The following is a 27,229-nucleotide window of genomic DNA, read 5'->3' as shown; positions in this document are numbered from 1 at the left end:
AGACCGATATGGCTAGGAACTATACTCTCATTCCTGCGTAATGATCAAGGAACTTTGTTGCCGTACCATGGGTGCAGCGGCGCAATGATATTACGCAGCGAATGAGAGTATAGTTCCTAGCCATATCGGTCTAGAAAATCACAACTTTTCATTTTCCGTCGGTCTTAGTACACGATGTAACTACAGAAGAGTCAAGTTTTAAAAAGGAAAAATATAGAAAGTCTTTGGTCATTTTTGAGTGCGATGCTAACGGTCTAATCAGATTCAATGATCTATGCTAAGCTATGCTAAAAGTGCTACCGCCAGACCCGGAGATCGGCTGAATGGATTCAAAAACGGTAAAACTCAACTGTTGAACTCTAGGGGAGTTGGAAAATGAGCCTATTTTCAAAAAAGTGTAGTGTTCCTTTAAGCGAGTGTTTGTTTTAACCGAGGGAATGGGTTGTTTTAACCCAGTGATTGGGTGGTTTTAACCCAGTGAATGGGTTGTTTTAACTCAGCGATTGGGTTGTTTTAACCCAGTGAATGTTTTTTTTTAACCCAGCGATTGGGTTGTTTTAACCCAGTGAATGGGTTATTTTAACCCAGCGATTGTGTTGTTTTAACCCAGTGAATGGGTTGATTTAACCCAGCGATTGTGTTGTTTTAACCCAGCGATTGTTTTGTTTTAACCCAGCGATTGGGTTGTTTTAAGCCAGTGATTGGGTTGTTTTAACCCAGTGAATGGGTTATTTTAACCCAGCGATTGTGTTGTTTTAACCCAGTGAATGGGTTGTTTTAACCCAGCGATTGTGTTGTTTTAACCCAGCGATTGTTTTGTTTTAACCCAGCGATTGTGTTGTTTTAAGCCAGTGATTGGGTTGTTTTAACTCAGCGGTTGGGTTAAATGTTTGCTTAAAACACCACACATCGCTAGGTTAAAACAACCCAATCGCTGGGTTAAAACAACCCAATTGCTGGGTTTGTCCATTTTCAACCCAACTTGGGTTGTTTTTAACCCAGCATTTTTAGAGTGTAAGTGTTTAGAGTGTTAAATTGATCAAAAGTGGCAGTAAAGACATTTATAATGTTACAAAAGATTTTATTTCAAATAAATGCTGTTCTTTTGAACTTTCTATTCATCAAAGAATCCTGAAAAGTAGTTTTTACCACAAAATATTAAGCAGCACGACTGTTTTCAGCATTGATAATAATGTTTCTTGAGCAGCAAATCAGCATAATCGAATGATTTCTGAAGGATGATGTGACACTGAAGACTGGAGTAGTGATGCTGAAAATTCAGCTTTGATCACAGGAATAAATTACATTTTAAAATATATTACATTAGAAAAAATAGACTTCTTTCAAAAACGTACGACCCCAAACTTTCGAATGGTGGTGTAGGCCTATATGAAGAGAACATTTATTCATTGAGCGAGGATCGTGCACTGATGTCTTTGAGACATTTGTGTTCATACAGCTTGTTATACAGACACGGAATGATTCCATATGAATTGAGCATATCTGAGGGAAAGATCTGCATCAAGATAAGTCAGGTTTATTCATGATGTTGCTCAGTGTTCTGAATCAGTGTGCGTTCATGCAGTCACGGGTTACCCATTCAGCCTCACACTGATTCACAGATAAAGCACACAACAGGAGGTGTCGTGATAGATCTGCACGCTGATAGCATAAACATGACGCCACGTCCCTCCTGTTTGGATATGGATGGAGTGGATCTGGATTCCATACAATCAGTCAACCAGCTCATTCATCCTGCTACTCCTAAATGTGCAGTGTTGTCAGGTCTAACTCACAGAAATCTGTATAATATAGCATGTTGATTTGCACGTTTTAGACAAGAAACGGTTTGAATGTTACTTTACAGCCATGCTCTGATCTCCCACGCGAACTCTGCTTTATGAGTGTGATTTAGTATCGAAATCTGGCAACCCAGAGTTGTGGGAACTTGAGACAGGCACTAAATATGTCACTTACTGCTGATTTGTATTCATAAAAGAGGTCATGTGTATCGCATGTGGCCTGGGTAATGTTCAAGAGGTGGACAGGAAATGAAAGAATCACTACAAAACATGGCCTGTGCTGCCATCTAGAGGACGATATGAGATGTACACAGAGGCCTGGGTTCTTCAGGCGAATTTGTAGACAGAATATATGCGATTGGGTGCATACATTTACACCCCCCTTTGCAGAATCTATAAATAAAATAAATATTAACGTGTTTAAAGCTTACACTTTCATCGTCAGGCATTCATTTGCAGACTCTCATTGAGCTATGCAGTTGCGGTTTAAGCAACAATGGAGGCAAAATCTGGTATGTGATATGTAAAGGCTGAAGTGCTGTATATGACAATAAACTGATTAAGCTATGCTCGGGATGAACATATTTAATTTATTGTGTGTGTGTGTGTGTGTTCTGTTCGGGAAGTTGCAGTGATGGAAACCGTGACAATTTATGGTTGACGGGAGTAAAGCCTGGGCTATTAAAGGATTAGTTCACTTTAAAATGAAAATGACCCCATGATTTACACACCCTAAAGCCAGGTGTATGGCTTTCTTATTTCTGATAAACACAATCGGAGTTATATTAATAAACATCCTGACACTTCAGAGTTTTTTAACAGCAGTGATTGGTCCATTGAGTTTGAAGCTCAAAAAAGCACATCCATCCATTATAAATATACTCCACACGGCTCTGGGGGGTTAATAAAGGCCTTCTGAAGAGAAGCCATGGGTTTCCAAATATCCATATTTAAAACTTTTCACTACACGGCTCTGTGGAATACTTGATTCTGATTGGTCAATTGCGCATTCCAGCGGTATGTAATTCCCAGATAACAACCGCCAAAGTGAATAGGCTTGTTTGAGATGCGCCTCGCCTCACCTGAAATTCAGCCGAAACTAGGCGGCTGCAGTGAGGGGAGGAGAATTTAAAGGTGTCATGAACTGGCTTTTAAAAAAAAAAAAAATACTCTTGTCTGAGGTCAACTTATGATGTTCGCGTGGTTTTTACATTCAGAAACATCATAATGAATAAGTAATAGGCTATTTTCTGCCTTGGTTTTGAGGCGCTCTGAAAAACGCTCTGTTTTGATGGGCATGCCGCACTGAAGACTTGGAAGTAAACGCCCATGGCTAGGATTGGATAAGATTTGCATATTTAATGAGCTTTTGCTCCCCTGTCAGTGACAGCGTGAATCAAACGGCAACCGGCATGAATCACCCAGCCCACAGCCAGGGCTCGCAAAATGTCTTTATCAAACAAACACAATGATTCATCTCTCATCCACTCGTGATTGATTGGAATTTTATTTCTGTATCATTTCGCTCAATCATCAGTGAATACCGTACACACACACGCACGCGCGCACAGACTTTGGGCTTTGGGAGCACTGGCGTTACAAGTCCGAGTCTGATCATGAATGAACCAATAACACCTTCTCCAGCCTGTGACCGCGTGCTAAGGTATGTAATCAATAGATATCAAACGATCTGTAACAATGCAATACTAACACATATAAAAACATGTTTTACTCACATAAGTGTGTTGCACCGTTCCTGTCGGATCCAATATAGAAGGCACAGCATTGTGTTTTAATCTCAATATGTCTGGAAATCCAGTCTCAACCTCTTACCTTGTTTACAATCGATTCCGCACCGTTTAGCTCCACGAGTCGGTGGGCGGGCTTGAGGCGGTGCTTCTGGGTCCTATGACGTCAGTGGTCAACATATTGTGAGAGCTCTCGTTTTCTGGGCCTGGTGTGTCAATAAAAGCTTTTCTTTGACTAACAAGGACGTTTTCAGCTCTGAAACTTACAGGATATTCTTATATAATGTGTCACTCCGCAGTTTTCCAAGCTCTCTAAATGACTAATACGTGTGAACCACCTCCTATAGGCTCAAATGAGTGTTTGCGATTCATGTCGCTGCGAGAAGAATTTTCCTGTCCTCTCAGACGCACTCTTCAATTGCACGCGCAAACGCGGTGGATATCTCACTTGATTATAAATAAAGCGCAAAATAAACTATGAGTATGCAACAATGCATGTTAATTAGTAAGTCATGAAATTACCAAAAAGTGCCAGTAAATTAAACTTAGTATGTTAGCTGCATGCCACTCATAACACACTGACCTAAAAAACAACAACAGGGAGCTAGATTTTCTATATTTCAAAAAAATTTCTGCAGAAATGCTTGAAATTTGCCATCATTCTAATTTGAGTGTGCTTTTTTCAGTTTTGAAAGTAGTGTGTTAGCATATGAAAAATATCCTGCAAATATATCGTTTTTTTGCAGTTTGTTGCCTTTGGCTTGGCTTGCTCAGTTGGGGATACTCAATTTTCAACTAAATATCCAAATAAATCTAATTCGTAAACTAAATTACTGATCTGCCCACATTGTCACTGGATGATAATTGAAATGAGCTAGATGACATCACTGTTTTCTCCAGAGCGGCTGTACAGCCGAATAAAATTCTGTTGCATTATTTTCCTGTTTAACACTGTGAAGCTGCTTTGAAACAATCTGCATTGTACAAAGCGCTATATAAATAAAGTTGACTTGACTTTGTGGAGTGTGAATGACAAAAGTGGAGAATTTGAAAAATGTGGTGATTTAATGCATTTTGTCTGAAAGCAATGAAAAATTATTCAGTTTGGTTCATACACTTGTGTGTCACTCAATGTGTGAACATTTTTGAAAATGTGGTTTCAGTGTCGAACGATGTTTGTTAGCAATTGAAAAAACCGTAAAGGGATAGTCCCACCCGAAGATGCACAATTATTATAGCACATTTCTTAACACCCCACCCCGGACCTCACTCATTTTCAAACTCTGGTTACGGCCTTGGTTACAATGGAAGACTTCAAGGGTTAGTTCACCCAAAAATGAAAATTAGCCCATGATTTACTCACCCTCAAGTCATCCTAGGTGTATATGACATTCTTCTTTCAGATGAATACAATCGGAGTTATATTTAAAAAAGTCCTGGCTAATTCAAGCTTTATAATGGCAGTAGTTGTAGTTCTGTTTTTTAAGACCATAAAAAAATGCATCAGTCTGTCAAATAACTGCTCCACACGGCTCTGGGGGGAGGGATGGTGGGGTAATAAAGGCCTTCTTTTCCATAAGTTGAAAACGGAAGGTGTTCTGGCTTCGCGTCGGGGTCCTGATCACTCTGTCTGTGTTTATTCTGCAATAACAACCGGCTGGATGTACATTATCCCTTACAAAAGCGTAACCGCCATGACGTATGACGTCGGACGTAGCATAAGCGTTTTGAACTGCGAGAGGTGTTACACTTTCTGTGTAAGTTGAATACGGAAGGCGTTCTGCCGGAAGCTAGATTTTTTACTTCATAAAGTTTTAAATATGGATATTTTTCTTACAAAACCCCATGGCTTCGCTTCAGAAGGCCTTTATTAACGCCCCGGAGCCGTGTGGAGTATGTTTATGATGGATGGATGAGATTTTTTAAGCTTCAAAACTCAATGGACCCCATCACTGCTATTATAAAGCGTGGAAGTGCCAGGATATTTTTATTCATATAAATCTGATTGTGTTCAACAGAAAGAAGAAAGTCAAATACACCTAGCATGGCTTAAGGGTGAGTAAATCATGGGCTAATTTTTATTTTAAAATGAACTAGCCTACTTCTTTAAAGGGGCTATATGCAACTTTTTCCCCAAAATAAACGTAACAATAGCCTTTGTATTTTACCATTTATGACTCAAACATCTCCTGATGAGCATACTGACACCTTGTCCGCTCACAGTGGGTGCACCTATAAGCCTGGATCCTATTTTTCCTATTTTCTGGCGGGTCGTTTTTTCCCGCGCTGTCTGCGGATGTGCCGTCACCACCGCTGCGAGAGCGAGCAGAAAATAAGAGCAGTTCTGTTTTTTGGCCACAGGTGTCAGTCGCGAGTTTAAATTTCAGAAAAACGCATATAGCCTCTTTAAGGAAATGCAATTTGGCCAAAGAAGAACTTTTACTTTCAAAAGCTAAATGTTCATTTAAAAGCAGCCTACTTCAGTGTAATAGGCGTGATGATCAGGAGCGGATATCTAAAACAAGTCATTGCTAAATTGGACTAATTTGTACAGTAATGCTAAAGGTGTGTTGTTTTAATAAGGGGATTTTAAGGCTTTGTTTTACACAATTGTATTATTCCTAACCTGTTCTGATGTAAATCAAATGGAGTCGAGTCGACTCAAAAATAAATAAATAATTGGAATCGAACATCTTTTTTTCCCTTTCACCACAATGCGCGCGCAATTGCAGTGACGTAGCTGTGACGTCTGCTCCCAAATGGCCTAAATGTACTTGCTCATTTCACGCGGGAGTGGAGAGACTGATTGTCTGATACATGACGGTGATTCGCAAGTTAAACCAACACCATCCATTCCAGGTTGTGAGTAACTCTACTGGAGCTAGGTGAATTAAACTACTATATTTAAAAACGCATTACATAGTATTGGGTCCAGAGGTTTTTGGGTGTTTAAGTGAAATGTCCCGCACTCTACCTGAGCAGGTGCAGATGCTATGGCTGAATTGTTAAAGGTGCTTTCACACGTGGCGCGACTGCAGCGTTGATCTGATTTCACACTCATCTAGTCTTGATTCAATTCAATTCAAATTTATTTGTATAGCGCTTTTCACGATACATATCGTTTCAAAGCAGCTTCACAGAAAATCTGCATTACAATTTAAATTGATTTGTACATGTTATGCATTTCAGAATTTCACATATACAAAGCACACAGATTAGCTAACTATCTATTATTAATCCATATAATAACTATGATTCCATCCCTGGTGCATTTTTCTTCAACTTATGTCATTAAGAACGTGCACTGTGAAAACCGCGAGTTTTTTTATTTTTTTATTAATTTGGTGCTATGCACAGCAAAGTGAACGCCACTTGAGTTTACTGTTATGTGCGTTGCTGAAAGGCTTTCAAATGGACTCTTTCGATGACAAAGCGAATTACACTTCATTCACTTTCGCTCGTATCCAAGGTAAATCTTCAAACTTTAATGCCCTACATGTGTTTTGTTGAACTAATGTCGTCGTTGGTTAAAACGCATGCGCACGTGCGCAGGTTACAATCGAACCAATTGCTTCGTAAATGATTAACTTTTAATGTTATATTAATGCCATAAAGAGGCTATAGATTTGGTTTGCATGCGTGACATTAAACTACCATAAATCAAACTCCTCAAGAATAAATGCATCAGTATGTGTACATGATTGTAGGCTGTATTGTATTAATTTTAAGACCTGATTGAGCGCCATCATCCAACCATTATAATCAATTCAAGAATACCTTCTTTCTCAGTTATTTAATTCTGACATATTTGACCACAGATGTTTAATGTGACTTTTTTTTTTTTCCCCCCTCTGTAAAATTAGGTATTGGCAGCAGCGTTGATAGCTACTGAAGTCATTGCTAAATTGGACTAAGTTGGACAGTCACCCTAAAAGTGTGTTACGGTGAATTTAAGGCTTTGTGTACGGAAAAAATAAAGTGTAACGACTGCAGTCTTGTATTATTCCTCACCCTGTTTTGATGTGAAATTAAAGTCGGAGTCAACTCTTAAAAAAAAATGCAATGAACACCGCTTTTTTATTTTCTCTAGCCATAATGCGCGCGCAAACTGCAGTGATGTAGCTGTGACGTCTGCTCCCAAATGGCCTATATCAGAGCCGTTGAAAAACAGTTACGACACTCCAATAGACTTCCATAGGAACTGAGGAATGCGGAAGTAAAGCATGTCATGGAGCGACCAATAGTTCCAGCATTGAACCCCATTCATTTCAGTGTATCTCAAGCACACTCGCTGGCAATCGCATTAGTTGACCTCTCAGGAATATTAATAGAAGTGGTATTTTATGAAGCACGTTATAGTTAATGTTTGTTATATAATAGATCGTTAGACTCTAATTGCGGTTAGGCAACGTGAGCAGCACTGCAACAGCTGCTATATCCAGATGGAGACAGGGCGACACGCGTCATAATCCGAAGGCCACGCCCACCGGGGGGGGGAATATCAAACCGTCTCCATTGACTTTGCATTGCGGGAGGCGGCCTCCTTGTCATTTCGGACTTATTACAAAAAACTGAACAATGTCTAAAAGCTGATATGTGACAAAGTGAACTGCAAACAAGCTAAACAAAACCCAGAAGCAAAAACCCAGACGTGTTGACCCAAAAAACGAGCGTTTAAAGACAAAAAAGTTGATTCAGGCCATTGAGACAGAGCGCTACAGGTCATATTACACTGAGAACTACGGCGACTAGAGGGGAATGTCGTCAGCGACAGTAAATATAATATATAAAACGGACATTTGGATATTTGACTTAACAGTGACAAAATGTTTACTGCACACATACACATACTGAGTGTCAGGATCCCAAAATGTACCCATTCATCCTGCTGAAGCGTCACTTCGTATTGCCTGTATCCACTTTTATCTTCTTAAACGCTCGTTTTTTTGGGTCGACAGCTTATAAAAACGTATTTCTGTGTTTTTTAGCTTGTTTGCTGTACACCTTGTCACATATCAGCTTTTAGACATTGTTCTGTTTTTTGTTATAAGTCCGAAATGACAATGAGGCAGCCCCCTGCAATGCAAAGTCAATGGAGAGCGTTGGATTGTTTCCCCCCCCCGGTGTGGGCGTGGCCTAAATACGCTCTGTCTCTATGCTATCGGTCATATTTCAACAGTTTTTAGTCTCTCTGAGATCTTTCTGTCGAAAGCGTTTCTATGAAGTAGCCCATCCAAGGAATAACATATAACGCCAATGAATATGAATAACGGCTGGATAAAAAGTTGAATTAAATTGGTTGCCCTGTTTTTTTTAAATACACTATATAAAACTTATTTCTTGGGTTCAATTCTGTACATGCTAAAATCATTCATTTATATTCACCTGTTGTGTATGCTTATGTGAGTATCATAAAATAACATTTGGATATTAACAACATTTAAATTATGAAAGAAGTTACCACAAACCAGTAGATGGCGGAAGAGGAACACTACTTTTTTTTTCTTTTTTTTTAATGCATTTTTATAGTCAAGTCAACTTAATTTACATAGCGCTTTTAACAATGCAGATTGTTTCAAGGCAGCTTCAGTGTTAAACAGGAAAATAATGCAACATAATTTTATTCAGCCGTTCTGGAGAGAACGGTGATGTCATCAGTTCATTTCAATTATACAGTGACAATGTGGGCATTAGATCAGTAATTTAGTTTATATGGTTAATTTAGTTTAATAAATAGATTTATTTGGATATTTAGTTGAAAAATGTAGCGATCTATTAAAATGTATAGATCATCAAATCACTATTATAACATTAAAATATAAAAAAAAAATTCACTTTATTTGTACTGAAGTGTTAAAAATATATAGGCTAATTATAGGGAAAATCTCATGAAGAGAGATTTCTGACTAAACTTCACAATAAATCTTTATTTAAATCGTCTCTGTTTTTTGATGAGAGGATTTGTAGATAATGGGAAGATTCGTGTAAAACGTAAACTTGCACTAAAATTTATTCAGCATTTTGAGACTATATAAAACTTGTTTTAATCGATATGGAATCTCATTCCTGGTAAATTAAACATATGAGTGGTCATTATTTTCAACAGAAATGCCCATGATAGGCTACAACACTCAACGCTGTAAAATCATGCACTCACATGACCCAAATAAAATAACCAGATCACTCAAAACATTAACATAGTCTCTTCTTTATCTCTTCCCAGAATAAACTGCTACTGTAAAGCCTAGTCGAAGTCGATGCACATAGTGTGTTAATATTTACCAGAAATTGCTGCAAATATAGTGAAACTGCTGTCATTCCTGCTTAATCCTATTCAGATTGACAGCGCGGAGTTGTTTGGAACTCTTGCGAGCTCCACGTGACGGCGAGATCAAAGTGTCGCAACTCTCTTTTTCTATAGAGACAGAGCGACACGCGTCATAATCTGAAGACGCCCACCGGGGGGGGAAACAATCAAACCATCTCCATTGACTTTGCATTGCGGGAGGCGGCCTCCTTGTCATTTCGGACTTATTACAAAAAACTGAACAATGTATAAAAGCTGATATGTGACCAAGTGAACTGCAAAAAACCTTAACTTATTATTAAACACACGTTAGATACTTTATTTCCACTTTTCTAATATTTTCTTCATTTTTATTGAAAATAAATGCCTTTCCGATCTGATATGTGATGGGTAAAGGGAGTAGAGTGAGTTCAGCAAAAGGCTGATTCGAACTTCGGGTCGATTTGCGTCAAAACGTGATGCCATGCGTCTTACCCCTACACTATTGCCGCCCTCAATAATAGTGATTTTCATAATTTTGCATTGCCCAACCAGACGTTTAACACATTTGTACTTAATGTAAATGGAATCTACTCCAGTAAAAAAAAAAAAAAAAAAAATCTGAGAGGACCCACTCACATTTTTTTTTTTTGTTGCTTCCGACGCTCGTGTATAGATGCACATTGCCTAGAATGGGAATGGAATTTATGGCAATGTTTACACACACTTTGCATCAAGTAAAATGGTATATTAAATTTATCTTTCATAACATTTAAGAATCATCTTTATACACATTTTGGATTTTTAAAAAAAAGCTTAAAGCATAAAAATGTATTGGCGAATGAAAAAAAAAACATTGTTTTTGTCTATCATGTCTTCATTTTCTCAATAAATAGTTCTGGTGTCCTCTACAGAGCAGAGGATATGGCATATAACAGTATTATTATTATTATTATTTTTTTTTTTAAATATCCATTTCTTTTTTTATGCTCAACAACAACAAAAAAATTAAATAACACAAAGCAATGTAAAGGCAGATTAATAGACAATATTTCGCTACAAAAGTTTTTTGGAATTACAATTATTGGTAAGAGTGATGACTTTTAAATAAATAATCATACATTTCTTACTGTACACTGCTATAGTAGAACGGTTGCTTAGCCTACATCTGCACTTTACTAGAGCACCCTCAGTGATTTGATTCTGGAACCGTACTAGGATTCGACCGTGTTAGTCGCAGTCTGGAGGCCTGCAACATACTAAACACTTTATGCTTCAATCTGAATTCATTCTGATTGATGAATCCAAACGTTAGTTACATGAACGCTAAATTAAGTGATCGGGTTGATGTGTGCATTTAAATGTCACAAGCTTCTGACTGGATTTAATCTTTTGACATGCGTGCACTGCATGAATACACAAGTTTTTGCAGACTAACTATCCTCCTTTCTTTTAAAAAACAGACTTAATATTTTTCTATTTTGGGTCCTAATTAGGCAACGAGGAGCGCATGAACCATTATGCCTTGCTGTTTATGGTTATCAAACAGTAAAAAAGCCCATTCCCGCTCCCAAAACCAGTAGTCTGTGGATGAGTCTGAAACAAGGACTAGTGGGATGTTGTTCTGCTTCACTTCACAGAATGACAAGAGGACACTTATTTATGACACTTATTCAGCAGCTCGTTCAGGGCGCCATAAGTCATTACACTACGTCATTGCACTTGCGCAGTAGCCTGACAAACCAGACCCACATCAAGATGTTGGGTCTGGGAACTCACCATTGGCAGGGCTCAATCCGAGGGGCGGGATAAACGGTTGTCTTTCAATTTTCCACTGCACGCAATAGTATAGCGCTACAACCAACCAGAGCAACGAAGAAGGTGAAGCGGAGCTAGTTGATAGATTCAACTTTCGCCAAATCTGGTCGGCAAAACTCCGAACACATCTTCCTTTCTTAAGAATGACTTCAGTGCTGTTCTTTGTTCTTTTCTCAAAGAAAAGCTTAACTCCAAGTCTTCCAGAGTTGCAGCCAAAGCCGATTCGAAAGACCGCTGTTCGCCAGCTTCTTTGTTTACGAGTAGCACGCGGAACCGCGGCAACTCTGCCGTCATTATGTTAAGCCCGCCCACCGACTCTATACACGATGTCATTGGCCTGACCAGAGTTTGTTTTTTTTCAGCTCGCAAGCCAACGGAGAGTTGCTAGACTACCCTGGCTGCAAATTCCACTTGCTGCCGCTAGGGTGCATCTAGATTTCTTGGCTACTTGCGCAGTATGACATCAAAGTAAAGTAAGAGCATACGACTTTGCTTTTGAATACTTTGATATCATACACTGATCGGTCTGCGCAGCGCTGATGCATCTTAAACAAGCCTGGTGTGTTTGTGTTCCCCTCTGCCTTACTAGCGTTGCTGAGAAAGAGGAGATGTATTTGACATAAGAACTGGCTCTGTGGTGGTTCTCTAGCCCAGTTTACTACTTTCCAGTTTCGGTTTTTAATCTGATCAAGTGTTTACATTCCCTCTCGATCAGGTTGTAAAAGGACTAAACCACCCCTTAGAATCCGAATTAAATTAATAGATCTGGCCAATGAATTCTGATTGACGTGGGTATGTGCCTTTTTTTTTCTTTTTTCGTTCTTTCCTTCCGATTGTGCTACTAGTCTGATTACAATCGGATTATTAGGGTCCATGTAAATGCAGCTAGTGATTCGAAAGTGTCCATCACTACTGAACACACAGACCACCTCCTTCTGCTCTCGGGTCTGCATGACAACTTTAACATTACTGTTTTTTTGTGAACCACGTCCTGTTTCAAACTCAACAGCCAGTGTGACAGCACCCTTAATTGGATGTGTAGTAGGTCTACACAAGACATTTTGTACCATTTCACAAAACTGCATGCATGGTGTGATCTCAACTTCTTTGTCAAGCTCTTATGTGTGAGTGTTTTGAGAATTGAGCAGCAAGGTGTATTTATTTACAGTAGGGTAAATGTGCTTCTGAATTTTATATGTACAGTGCTTTATATATGCATGTATAGTGTGACATTTTCTGAAACTTGAAGCAGGAAATGATGACTCATTCTTTTTTTGTTGTTGTCTTGTTTGCATAGGAGCCCCTCCCATTCTGATTTTAAGATTCCAAACTACTCTTATTATACAGTGAAACATCCCCTGGGTTTGAAAGCACCAAAATGGCTGAATCTCTTTTTCATGCTCAAAATCGTTTAAACTGTCCGATCTGTCTGACTCTGCTCAAGGATCCAGTGACTACTTCTTGTGGGCACAGTTTCTGCATGAGCTGTATTAAGAGGTGCTGGGATCTGGAGGTTCATAGAGGCATTTACAGCTGCCCTACATGCAGGACGCCATTCAACCAAAGACCGGCTCTCAGCAGAAGCATAGTACTTGCTGATATTTTGCAGGGAATGAAGCAGAAAGCCCCAGCTAGGCCTGCAGATGTGATGTGTGATGTTTGCAAAGGAAGAAAAGTAAAAGCTGTGAAGTCTTGTTTGATTTGTATGGCTTCTTACTGCCAAACTCACGTCCGGCCTCATTATGAGTCCAAAGCTTTTAAAAAGCACAAGTTGGTGAAAGCTTCCCCAAATCTACAGCAGCAGATCTGCCGTGAACATCATAAAGCACTGGAGATTTACTGCTATAATGACCAGAAGTGCATTTGTGTGCTTTGTATGGGGAGTCAGCACCACGGACATAAAACAGTCTCTGCTGCAGCTGAAATGGCAAAAAAACAGGTAAGATGCAGTTGTTGTATTTAATATATATGAAGATTTAATGGAGTTCAATGACATACTTCCATTGAGATGTTTCTCCTAAAATTCTTTAGTCCGCGCCCAGTTAAAAAAAAAAGATATATTCTGTTGAATCAACAGTTGCTGCTTTTTACCTTTGGTCACTTAAGAACATAACTCTTATTTATTGCAAATTCATCCCCAGGACGAACTTAAGAAAAAAAAATGGGATTCCATTCAGAAAACCATCGACTTAAAGAAGGAGGCTCATCAGTGTAAGAAAGCCGTGATCTCTTATAAGGTAAGTGTGATTGACAGCTAAAATGTGTTTGAACAAGATGAGAAATGGAAGTTCCTATTATAGCCAAACCGCTGCTAACAAATAAACACTAACTACAGAGTTGACTGGTTAAATAAAGTCGGTAGAATTTCACTCATAGCTTAGTGGCATATGGCACAGCTGCGTCCTGGGTGACCAACTTCGAGTCCTGGGGCCCGTTTCAGAAAGGAGGTTAAGTGAAAACTCTGAGTATGTTAACCCTGAAATAAGGGAAACTCTGGGTTTTCAATTTCAGAATGGGAGGTATGTCAAACTCGAGAAAGCAGGGTAAGTCAAGCCCGTTTCTAAAAGAGAGGTAACTTTTACTCAGAGTCAGTTACCAGGGTAAATTAGGGCGTTTTCACACCTGAAAGTCCGCACCAAGGTCCGAACCGAAGTTCATGTTTTGATACTTTTTATATATTCAGTTAGTTTTGGTTTGGTTTCACATTGCAATTATGTGAGCGGACTAAAGAACTTTACATGACGCACTTGCGTCCACTCGTCATCATCTATGTGGGCGACATCTGGACATTGATTGGTTTGTAAACGGACGTGCGTCTGACGTCAGCGTCTTTGACAAGAATGAATGAACGGCATATCGTGGTTGCCACTATTGAACCGTACGCATTGCTTGACTATTTTTTTTATTTGTTACGTTTAAAAGTGGACATTTCAAGCTTTATATACACATATTTCTCATGTTTGTGAGGCAAGTAGCTGCTGAGTTTCGGTTTATTTGAGACGCGCTCCTGTTCATGTGCAAAGCATGTGATCGCTCCCGCGATTATTGTCTGCTATAGACTATTTGCTTCTTATTTATTAAATCCAGGCAATTATCTGATTAAACGTTAATTAAAATTAACCTCTTAACAAGCGCCCCATTTTTTAGGAATTCTTTGAAAACGATATACCCAAATGAAAATGTCTGCAGCTCTTAAACCCTATGGTCTATATTCATAAACCTGGTCTTATTTTAAACTAGACACTTGAAATATTGCTACCCAAGAGTCATAATAACTCAAAGTAATATGGGAACAGAGTAATATACATGTAAATATACATGTAAGTGACTCACGTTTTTTGTTTTTTGTTTTCACTTAGGGAAAAAAATATTATAATTTAATGTTAAGAGCCTGAAAATAACTTAAATATAAAACTGAATGTCTAATCATGTCATGATTCAAATATGAGGATGATTCTCTCAGTAATGTAGCTTCTGTGAGCTTTTATGTCAAGAAAAGTCTAGGCGTCATTTCAAAAAGGCCATTTATTTCAGAACATTTGCTATTGTAAAGAGTAGTTTTTCATTCAAATAAATCTGCAATAAACTGCAATATACTACTAATTATAATGGATAAACAGTTACTGAAAAACTAAAGCAACTATTTACAGAGATTACAAAGTGTAAAAAACTCATTTAGCTGATGGGAAGCGTCAGTGAGAGACAGCGCGCTCCACTGCAGTTTCTGCCATTGAGAACGCGCAGCCAGCGCACAAACAGTATTCACCAAAGCCTACTTACGCAAACTGCGCAAGATAATGCCTTTTGATTGGTTACTAAGTCCATCAATCAAACCTTTGTTGGAAAGGCATTGGCTGGGCACCGAGTGCCTTTATCCAACGAAAACCATGGGCGCAATGATTGACAGCTCACCAAGCCTGTAAGGCGCTTCCTCTATATGATGCATCCCAGAAGAGTCTCTGATTGAAGGAGAGAGACGAGGGTTGAACCATTGCACGTGGGAGAAGCCATTCTAGCAGGGGGAGTTTGCCAGACACGGAATAGAATCGATATTTCATTGAAAATGGACATGATTGATCACGCTAACTCAAAACTCTCTTGCAAACAACGGAGGATTTTTAGTTTTTTTTGGTGTATTTATTGCAAAAACAAGTTCAGAACATGAATCTTGTGTTTTAGCTTTCAAATGATGCATAGTTTGTGATAGTTGATTGAATATTTTGTATAAAACAAAAGTAAATAAAAGTACACACCCCCCCACTTCCGTCAACCCCCCCGCCCACAAACCGGTGCGGGTTAAGAAGTTAAGATGCAATTTATACAAAATGAAATTCCCATTAAAGAAATGCTTTCTAAGCAAAATCATACAAAATTTCGTTCAAAATTTTTTCTGACTTTCTGTCTTCTGACATTTTGCGCATATTTTCACTTTTCATAATCAATGTAGCCTAGATTGAATTTAAAAATAACGTTATAATATTTAAACATAAACAGGAACTTCCTGTAAATGGTCTGAAAGTCCGAACCATACAGAAAATGCTTTCAGACTAGAAACGAAACAAACCTTTGTTCAGTTTGATCCGGACCGAGACTACCTCTTTTCTTCGGACCAAATTTCGTCTGTTTGGTCCGGACCGTGGTACGGGGGAGGTTTCACACCTTCAATTTTGATTCGGACCAAACTGAAAAGTCCGAAAATCCGGACCAAACAAGGTAGGTGTGAAAACGCCCTAACTCTGTGAACCTAACCTGGTCAGGAGCAGGTTTTCTTCTCCTCCCCTTTTTAAAGTGCCAACAGTGTTTAAATGCTTAATTCATTCATTCAAATGCCACAAATGCTTTTCTTACTGAGTATTTTGGTCATATTTCAAGTACAAATATAAAAAAAAGTAAATTTAATCTAAATCTAAAGTAAGCAAAGTTCACTTAAAGGGGTGGTAAACCACGATTTCACTTTTCTAACTCTAGCTAGCATGTAATGTTGCTGCTTGAGCATAAACAACATTTGCAAAGTTACAACGTTCAAAGTTTAAAGCAAAGGGAGATATTTACTTTTAAAGAAATCAATTTCTAAGGACTACAGCAAACGGCCAGTAGGCGACTGCAGACATTCCTCCAGGGTTGCTGACATCACCAGTCCCAATATTTACATAAACCCCTCCTCCGAGAATATTAAATAAGGGGGGTGAGGCCATTTTGTATCGCTGTTGTTGTGGTATAGTTAGGCTGGAGTGGTGTTGCTGCAATGCAGACGAAACGCTGTTATTTTCATCCGGATTGCAGTACTTGCTTTGTTCAGCAGTCCTAGACTGGACGGGGGTGCGTTGCAGAGCGTTTAACATACAGCATGTTATATGCATGTGTGTATGAGACAGGGAACAGGTCTCAGATATATGCTGCCCATCATAAATCACGAGACAGACAGGGGTCGGAGGAGAACACTGGAAAATGTGACATAATGGACAATATTCGTCTGTATTTGGAATTCATGAGCCGCGGTTCAGCTGCGTGAGACAAACACTGCCAGTGTGAAAGCACGACGCGCGCAGGGCTCCCGCTGCACATTTCACGGAGGAAAACTTCCACAACCTTCGCGAGTTCAATGCAGGATTCACACAACGGCTTGTCCTGAAAGATGGATTTACAAACAGAGGCTGTTTACGGGCCACAACCTGTAAGTCTGATTTATTTTATCGATGTGTTTTCCTGTAATAGGTTAATTGTACGTTGTAGCAAGGAAGTAAACAGATGACAACGCTGTTCTGCAAACCAGTCTGTTAAATGCTCATTCATACTTAACGTTATCCGACGAACACCTAACGTTACAAACACTAATGTTAAAATCTCAACAGCGAACCTGGCATTAGTGTAAATTATTCTTCGATTAGAGCTTTTATGTATTGTTTATCTACAGGCATGCTAAACATGGTTCTGTGTTTGATTTGGCTACTAGTAAAGCCAATGTTTAGTGTTCGTTTTGGGATAATAGTTCTTGCGACAGATATTTGGCTATAATCGTTCTAAAAATACAAAAGTAACAGTGCCATTCAGTAGCGATCACTATAGATGCGCAGTCTTTACTCTTGACTGAACAGGTTCTGCTCGATCATCTTCACTAAAATGTTCTGGGTCTGATTCGGGCTCAGATTGGTATGGTTTTATAGACGCCATTGTTTCTAATACTGACCAAAGCACAGTCTACCGGTAAAGGTAAGGGGCGTGACGTTTCCGACAAACGTGCGCTAGACAGTTAGCGAATCACAACACACTGGGCCAGCTAACCAATCTGAGCCCATCGCGTATTTTTGAGGGACTGGCTTCATAGAACCCGGAAACCATCAGACCGTTTTACAAGGAGGGACAGAGCAGTGTAGAATAAAGATAAAATATATGAAAAATAATGCAATTTTTTAAAAAACGAAGCATGAACACATGTTACAGTGCACCCCACAAACACAATCAAGCCTTCGAAAGATTGTGTTTTACCACCCCTTTAAAACAAATTAAATGATCTGCCACTTGACAAAAATACATACTAAGAAAAGAATTCTTTGCAGTGCAGGTACATTTATTCGTTGCTTATATTTTCATCATGAGGACACTGTCAAAGTGACAAAAATGGCATGTCCTTTTATACAGGATCCTGACGTTCACTTGATAATCCTCTAGAAGTATCCCTGATAATTAGAATTTCCTTTAGGATTTCCAGTGGTTGGACGCATTGATGACTCATATTCCCATCATCACACTTTCTGAAAACTGATTACTGTATGGAATGGAAGGATGCTGCCAGATGGTAGTACGAGATATATGCCATAACCACCACCACAGCTGTTAAATACATTTATTTACAATTTTTATGGTCATCTTTATTTCCTACAAATACTTTATTATTTTTCCTGTTGGAAGTTAATATTCTTCCTCCATCTCCTCTTCATCTGTCAGTGGTGTTTGGCTGGCCTGAGTAGAAGTCAAATGTTTAATGTCATTACTAGGGTTGGGTATCGTTTGGGTTTTTTTCGATTCCGGTGCCAAACCGATACTTTTAAAACGGTTCCGGTGCCTAAACGGTGCCTGAACCGATACTTAAAAAAAAAAAAGGCCACAAAACGAGGTGGACGACATTAAATGGCTTTTTATTTATTTATTTTTTATTTAAATTGAACCATTTATTAAAAGTTTAATGTATACTTAAATGTATGAATATAAATAAAAACAAAACACAATTTACTTATTTACAAATTATAATTTACTTATTTACAAATTCACAGTAAAACCTAAGCCACCTAACCCAACTACAACAAGCCTAATATAAATCTAAACAGTTACAGTAATAACAGCAGTCGTCTGTATTCTTGCTCTGCTACTAACCAGCTTCGAGCTTCAGCTTTATTTTGAAATATGATCATATTCTCTGGCTAAATATTTTAGAACGCATCGCCTTAATGTTTCCATGGCGACGCGTCATGTTTCTCACATGACACACAGCAGCCGCAATAGCGCTGACAGCTCAGCTGTATCGGGTTTATTTAGCTTTTTCTTTTTATTCAAAATATTCACAAACTTCTTAACTGTGTCACGAACTATCTGATGTTCAAATGTGTGAGTGAATGTGTGTTAGTTGATCTATAAAGCGCAATGGGCGGCGCCATGTTAGTTTATGCCTCAGAATCGGATCTGTCGGATTTACAACACTTGAGTTAATTCTCGTCTCACGAAATACATGAAAGTAAGTGACCAGTGAACTGGAAGAAGAATAGAGTAAACAATATAGTTACTATATAATGTGCATGTATGTATCTGATGTGAATAAAACATGTAACGTTAGTCAAATTATAACCGTCTGAAAGGATTGTCATTGCCGCTTTCATAGACATCAGTGGGTGTTTTGTTGCTAGTAGCCTACTTATGAGCATTTAAATGTCTGAAACCTGGAATAAACATGATGTCGTTGAAAACACTGAATAGTTGTCATGAGTTGTGATGTGACGAGCGCTGAGCGTCTGTCTCTGGCTCAGCCAAAGCACGCGAAAGCACGTTTGAATTTTGGCACCGAAATGAGGAACCGAAATCTGCGTTCTGATTCGGTCCGGTACATACCGGTTATATAAGTACCGGTGCCATATTGGAACCGGATTTCGGTACCCAACCCTAGTCATTACCCTAATTAATAAATGTAACAGGTGGAATTAGAGAACATTTCATTATGTGAAAAGAGCATAGACCCTTTTCACATTTCTGGGTTTCTGAAGCTAAAGTAGTCATAGTTGGGTTAACTCTTATAGCGGTGAATGAGAGAATACATTAAATATATTTTTTTGTGTCTCCATTTGCTCAAATAGCAAAAGAAAAACTCCAAAATAGTGATTTCACAACTTTCAAAAAGAGGGAAAAAATGGAGTGAGATTGATGACGGAAGTGAAAAGAGAGAAATATATTATTTTTCACCATCACTTCCATAGACGCGTTATTAGAAACACCCTCACAGCAGCGGTCACTTGTTTTTTGTAATTTGATGCAAAAGTAATATAATACAAAGTATTAGTGTTTTAAATGTACATACATTTAAAAAAAAAACAATGCAAATACAAAAAACTTTGCAGATATTGATGACCATTAAGACGCGTCATCACAGTCTGTGAAACGGGTCTATGTGGGAAAAGCTGCTGCACATTGGACACTGAATGATATTTGATTAATATGTCAAATGTTTGTAAAGTCATTAAACCTACACCCATGAACATTTTATGCTTAAAGCTTTACCTGATCGAATGATGTTTTTATTTTTCATTTTTACCTGCTGCCACATTCTTTTTTTTGCCTTTTGGATACCATGAAAATTAAACTTAATTAAAATAATTAAGAATTAAACTTACATATTGACCCGGAAGTATGCAAACATCTTTTTGTTGGGTGCTGTTGCCATGGTGAATCATAAAAAGCTCCATTGATCGTGGCTTTTCATAGTTGGAGTGCATGAGCTTAACTCAGAGTCAGTCTACTCAGAGTTGATTGAACTACCTCAATTCAGCTGTTCTGAAACCCAAAACTCAGAGTTTCCCATCTCAGAGTTCAGGTTTAAACTCAGTCGAGAAACTGTTCTACTGACGTCATTAAAGCAGGATGTACCAGGATGTAGTCCCAACCGGCCGTTCGCTGTAGGCTTTGAAAGGGAACTTCTGTTAAATAAAATATCTCGCTTGGCATTGAACTTTGAGCTTTATAATTTTACAGGTATTATGCTCTAACAGCAACATTACACACTAACTAAAGTTTGAAACTAAAGTTTCCCATCTCAGAGTTCAGGTTTAAACTCAGAGTTGGTTGAACCTCCTTATTGAAACGGCCCCCTGGTGTTAGGGTTACGATTAGTCAATCGAATAGCAGCCTCAATGAGGGGGTAATTATTTGACATTTTGACAATTATTTGAGTTGTAGATGTATAGAGAGTTGTGGTCCTTTCCTGGTCCCATTCCTGTCTATCTCCACTGCCCTATAAAATACATTTGGAAAAAAAATTCAGTATCATTTTGTGCGGGGCCAGATTTACTAAACCGGGCAAATTGGCGTGAACGCAATTCCAAAAAAGAACCAATGGGATGGGTAGTTCTGCGTGTTATCTACTGACAATGCGCACGTTAAAGGACACGGACGCAGCCGGATATTTTCTATAATGGCCAACACAATCTATCAAGAGCAGTGCAAATGTGCATCTGGTTTAAGGCATACTTTTCTCTTTTTTTTTAGGTGGATAATGGCCCAAACACCAGTAAATTGACAAGCGCAAATGTTAGTAAATCACGTTGCATGGTTAATTTAAATACTCGCCTCATAAATTGTGTCTCAAAGGGAAACTCCTACAAATGTTTCACTGCGTGTCTTTACTAAATCCTGACAGTAGTATTTTAATGCCAAACGTGGGTTTGTGCTGGCGCAAGCTGTTAGTAAATCTGGCCCATGTTTGTGTCTGAATAGCTGCTTTTCCACAGAATTTACCCGGAACAATTTGTCTCAGGAACCTTTTCCCCCCCAGATCTGTTGCTGTCTGCATTTCTATTGTGATCTAAAGTACCATGAAGTTAGTCCAGTGATGTAGGACTGCACGTGACTTTCCAGTTCCAGCTGGTGTTGATTAGAATAGAAAACAACAGACTTTTAAAAATGGTGGTTGAAATAAAATTCTGTGTGGGGTGAACCAATCAAAATGCTGCATGAACTCACCCAATCAGCATGTTCAGCGCCCAAGTCCCACCCCCAAAAGTTCCTGAACTTACTACCTCGTGAGCAGGGACTTTCTGAGGGGGAGATATATACCCGGAACTTCATTTAGACCCTGGTCCCTGCGGTCAAAACGCATATACCCCTTTTCCACCAGAATGAACCAGGTGGTAGTTCAGAGTTGGTTCGACTGACGAGCCTAAGAACCGGTTTGCCTTTCCACGGGCTAGAGAGCCACCACAGAGCCAGTTTTTCCGTCATATACATCTCCTCTTTCTCAGCAACGCTAGTGAGGCAGAGGGGAACACAAACACACCAGACTTGTTTAAGATGCATCAGCGCTGCGCAGACCGATCAGTGTATGATATCAAAGTATCACGAGCGATTCCAAAGCGAAGTCGTCTGCTCTCACTTTACTTTGATGTCATACGGCGATCGGTCTGCACAGCGCTGATGCATCTCGAACAAGCCTTCCATCAACAATGGCGAATGTTGCCACATGGTGTTACGATCCTACATCGGCATTAAAACTCAGCGAATCCAACGCATTCGTGCAGCTCGCCGTGATTTGTATAGACGGAGATTACTATCGAACCTAGTGGTGTAACGGATCACGACCTACGGTTCAGAACGCACGTGACCCGTGGATTTATTACGCTTTTTTTACTTATGGATTTATCTGAATTGTTTAGCGATCGCAGACTAAAATACAGTTTTTCTGCCGATATTATTGCTTTTTAAGTGATCTCGTTCCCTTAAACTCGATGCTGAGTTTCAGAGAAACACATGTGTTCACGTGAACAGGGCATGTTAATCAGTCAGCAGTGGCTAGCGAAGAAGTAGAAGAACTTAAAGCCTCCCGCATTATTCAAATCGCGTGTATGGGAGCATTTTGGCTTCCCCGTAAAATTTAATGATGACGGAAGAAGGGTGGTGGACAACTGTAACAGTGTGTAGGCACTGTGGCACGAGAAAGCCGTATGAAAGTGGCGCATACATCGATCATGGCACCTGCTGACGCCGTTTTACACATACTCCGTTTGCAGTGTGTATGCGGTGCATATTTTTTCCGTACCCATGTTAACGGATACAGCTTTCACACTGCACGCGGCTTCGGTCCGTCAGTGCGTTACAGGAGCGTTCTAGTAATTCCACCACAGATGCATATAATGTAAAGTCTACTGTTTCAAAGTCAACACATGGCTTTTTGCCCCGAGTAAAGCAAGGAAAACGGCCTTTAAGTAAAAAAGGAGAAATAATGGAGAGCACCTGTCCTTTCTTGGAGGTGGAAAAACAAAGTTTATGACCTGCAGGATTTCTTGTAAAAAGATTTAAAAACGAAAGAAAAGACAAGTCGTTTTTTGTCTATCATAAGTTTTAATTTAAAATGTTTATTTTAACATATTGTATTGTCTGTTTTGCAACTTGCATGAGCAACGTAATATATAAATCTAAAGTATGTACTGGGCTATATAAATATAAAGTAATGAATTCAATAAAACGTTTTTTAAGTGTAGTGCGTTTAAACATGATATCTATAAAATAGTGTATATTTACACTATTTTATAGATATCATGTTTAAACGCACTACACTTAAAAAACGTTTTATTGAATTCATAACTTTATATTTATATGTGAATTACTTGTCAGCATTGCAATTCTCTTTGAAGGCCTATAGCTGACAAGTGTGAGAGGTCCACTCTCTCCCTGAGAATGTTGACATCCTAATCTTTATATAAAAATAAAAAAAACCTCAGGCCCATTTTCACGTCTCAGGTTGTTTTTAGTCAAATTTGATTTATTCAGATGGTTATTTAATTATTTTATTTTTGTTAACACCAAAAGTTCCTTGTTAACCTATAAACCATATAGGTTATGTTAACACCAAAAGTTTGCATGTAATAAATGTAAAGCAAATAAAAATAGTCTCCTCCCCTTTTATTCTGATCCGAAAAATGATCCGATCCGTGACTCATGATCCGTAGTGTGATCCGAACCGTGAGTGCCGTTGCACCACTAATCGAACCGCTATTAGATCCATTAGCTGCCATTTCAAAAATGGCGGTCACAAGTTTGTGTTTGTCTTGTTGGTCACGGTAACCCCAGCCCCTGACGCAAGCGGTTCTTACTTCTAGACCAGCAATGTTTTGGTGCTATTTAAGAACCACTTTTCCTGGTTCAGAGCTGGTGCTTTGGGTGTGGAAAGACAAAGAACCGATTTGAAACTAGGCTCTGGCTCCGAACCAGCACTGCCTTGGTGGAAAAGGGGTAATAGAGTACCACCCCAAAGTCCCTAGTTCCTGGGGAAAGTTCCTCCGGTGGAAACGTGGCTTATGGGAGAAAATTACTCCCTAATCTACTGCTATAATGTATGTCACAGCAAGTACATTTCCATTTTAAATAGTTTAGAAGGGACTACCAGCAGGGGCTAACCAGAAAAACTGTACAAACAGCAATGCTTTAGTGCCACCATAATTTCACTTTAGGACCATTGCATGGTAGAATTTCTACTATTTGTCCATAATCTAAGCCATTATTTTTTTACAAAAAGCTTCCATTTGTTAACATGAACTAACAATAAAAATACTTTTAAAGCATTTTAATGTTAATTTCAACATTCATCAATACATTATTAAAATCAAAAATTGTTTATTACATTTTCCTGTACGACAAGTTAAGTTTTATTTAACTCGCATTAAATTATTAAATAAACAGGGGGATTTAAATTTTAATCCCTTAACTCCTCTTTGGTCGTCATAATGACGTATTTAAAAGGTTTTTTTTTTCCTGTAAAAGTCTTTGTGCCTTTTAAAATGGCTTGAGTGTAACTCTACGCCCTTGCTTGAGTGTAACTCTACACCCTTGCTTCATTTACCATATGTGGATTTTTGAATATGCAAATTACCCATTCCCACAAGCTCAGAAATGCAGTCGGCCAACTTGGAGGTAAAGGCTGCACAATGGCGCTCTTTACAACGCATGACACATAACAGTAATTAATATGAATATCTTTTAGCTTGACTATGTTCTCAAACAGCTAATATGTGTTGCTAATGTTACACACACCACGTTCGCCATCTCAGTCTGCCTTCTGAAAATCAGCATCCTTAGGAACGCTTTGAACAACTCAGAAAGTCTGTGGAGAAAGGCATATAGTTCATCATAATATACATATACACCCGCTATATTGCTAAATCTACCCGTTTTTTCATATCAACAGAAAAATATACCGGGATAACCTGCTTCTCTTGAGACTCCACTGCTTCAGAGAATATTTAATGATATGCTAAAGCCCCGTCCACACGGTAATGTGATTTTTGTGACGTCACACAATCACCGGCGATTTCAAACAACGGTTTGTGACGGTCTTTGGTTCACTGCAGTTTTAAAAAGAAAATACTCAACAATGGTGTTGACTTAGGAATTTGCACATGGTTTGAATTTGCACATGGCATATTAAAAACACCACTTAGACATATAAACATTCAAAAACTTGATTTTCCCCATAGCGGGACTTTAATAAATACTGTAATAAATGTAATGCTTATTGTAAATGCATCAACTAATGTTATGTAATGGGACCTCATCGTAAAATGTTACCAAAAATGTTTATATAATGTTTTCTGGTACAATGTGTCAAATGGTGACCACCTCTCAGGACACTCAGAACACTTTCACTCTCAGGACAAGAGCTGTCACTGGACACATTTGTACCTAAAGAGAGCGTATTAGTACGTCAATGGTATTATTAGTACCTAAATGGTACATAGAACCTTTTATAAATGGTACCATCCCAGTGACCACTTTGTACCCTTTTTTTTCCCCATCTGAGTGTTATTTCTGTGTTGTGACAGCGCTCTGCTCAGGCAGCAGTGGAGAACAGTGACCGAATCTTCAACGAAATCATCCACTCCATTCAGAACATTCAGGCCGAGGTGAGGGAGAACATCAGAGCTCAGGAGAACAAGGAAGTACAAGATGCAGAGAGTCACATACAGAGTCTGGAGCAGGAGATCGGGGAACTACAGAAAGAGACCTGTAAACTGGAGCCTCTTTTACGTACAGAGAATCACATTCAATTCTTCCAGGTGGTGAAATATATCAAGAGGATGGCTTGTTTTTTTTTAATGAAATGGTGCATTGATTCTTTTTTTCCCCCTTTCTTACAGTTGCAGAAGTACTCTTTCAATTCTGGAGTTTCCCCTTACAGTTCACCCAGGGATGTCAGTAACCTGACATTTGAGAGAGTAGAGCAATCTCTCTCTGAGCTGAAACGCCAACTGGATGAAGTCTGTGAAGAGCACATCGGTGGAATATTAGATGACGGTGAAATAAAAATTTTTCTTTTAGCCATTATTAGGAGTGCGGTCTTTCCGCATTCATGTAAATAAGAGCTGCACTTTAATGATTAGCGATATCCACCTCTGGGGTATTAGAAATATAGCTGAGAGTGGATTGTCTTGCCTTTTAAAGGGACAATATTGTGGGGCACTGACTGATTTAAATTATGCCATAAATCTCAACAGATGTATAATATTGTTATTCATCATACAAATAGAAATTTCACATTGTAAGTGAATGTGTATCTGTCTTTGTAGTTGCTGATGTCCAAATATTCCAGGATGGTAAGTAAATTATCTAAAGGGGAAAATGCACAATTAAAAATGCATAATTGTATTACATTATAGGCCATTCTCTTATTCTTTAGTTAGTTTTTTTTTCCCCTGTGTGGCAAGATATCTTAACCACTACTTAGGAAATCAAACAGACTCACATGAGACTTGATCATTTGTAGCGCTTAACTGTCATATGTTTGTGCTCTTTTTATGCATGCTTCATTTTTTTTTGTAAATATAGATGACCTCTCTGAAGAGGAAGAAGAGGAGGAGGAGGAGGAAGAGGGAGAAGAGATGGATGACGACGATTTGTGGTAAGGGTATTTATTACAAATAACAGCTTTTGTAGCCGCACTTTCTTTTGGATTTTAACTGTATTTCTTAAAATGTGAGTTTTGATTGCAGTGGAGATGTTTATTAAATAAATAAAGCATAGAATAAATGACCAAATTAATAAAACCTGGGTGAACGTGATAATTTTCCTTCAAAAACGAAAATCTTATCCCAAACTTTTGATTGGTAATGTTTGTGCACATCTTTATATTTTATATTATATTTAAAAAAATGTAAGTAAGCTTGCTTCTTAAATTATGAACTTTGATTGCAGGGGCGGCTTTGAGTACTAGATGTTTCCTGGTAAACCTTGATGACCCTTCAAAACATCTGGACATCATTCTTTCCTATATTAAAATAAAATAAAATGTGACTGCATCAAAATTGGAGATGGTCTGCATCCTGTTC

The 27,229-nt window shown here is 38.7% G+C and overlaps 1 protein-coding gene across 1 annotated transcript; it reads left to right on the top strand.

Moving 5' to 3' along the window:
* The first annotated feature begins 12,951 nt into the window (after positions 1-12,951).
* On the top strand, positions 12,952-27,201 carry LOC307142451 (tripartite motif-containing protein 29-like). Its single transcript, XM_079843331.1, has 5 exons — positions 12,952-13,593; positions 13,796-13,891; positions 25,727-25,960; positions 26,042-26,802; positions 27,096-27,201. Exons 1-4 carry the CDS (start codon positions 13,033-13,035, stop codon positions 26,261-26,263), a joined length of 1,113 nt encoding a protein of 370 aa, XP_079699457.1. The 5' UTR covers positions 12,952-13,032; the 3' UTR covers positions 26,264-26,802; positions 27,096-27,201.
* The last annotated feature ends 28 nt before the right edge of the window (positions 27,202-27,229 follow it).

The sequence above is a fragment of the Gobio gobio genome (assembly GCF_949357685.1).
Source record: "Gobio gobio genome assembly, chromosome: 18".
NCBI lineage: Eukaryota > Metazoa > Chordata > Actinopteri > Cypriniformes > Gobionidae > Gobio > Gobio gobio.
This window is presented reverse-complemented; position numbering and strand designations above follow the sequence as displayed.

What these genes read in the sequence shown, in the direction of transcription:
- LOC307142451 (XM_079843331.1), top strand. Translation starts at nt 13,033, where the DNA reads ATGGCTGAATCTCTTTTTCATGCTCAAAATCGTTTAAACTGTCCGATC. An exon ending in AAGCCGTGATCTCTTATAAG is followed by an intron (nt 13,892 to 25,726) that starts GTAAGTGTGATT and finishes GTGTTGTGACAG; the next exon opens with CGCTCTGCTCAGGCAGCAGT. An exon ending in ATCACATTCAATTCTTCCAG is followed by an intron (nt 25,961 to 26,041) that starts GTGGTGAAATAT and finishes CCTTTCTTACAG; the next exon opens with TTGCAGAAGTACTCTTTCAA.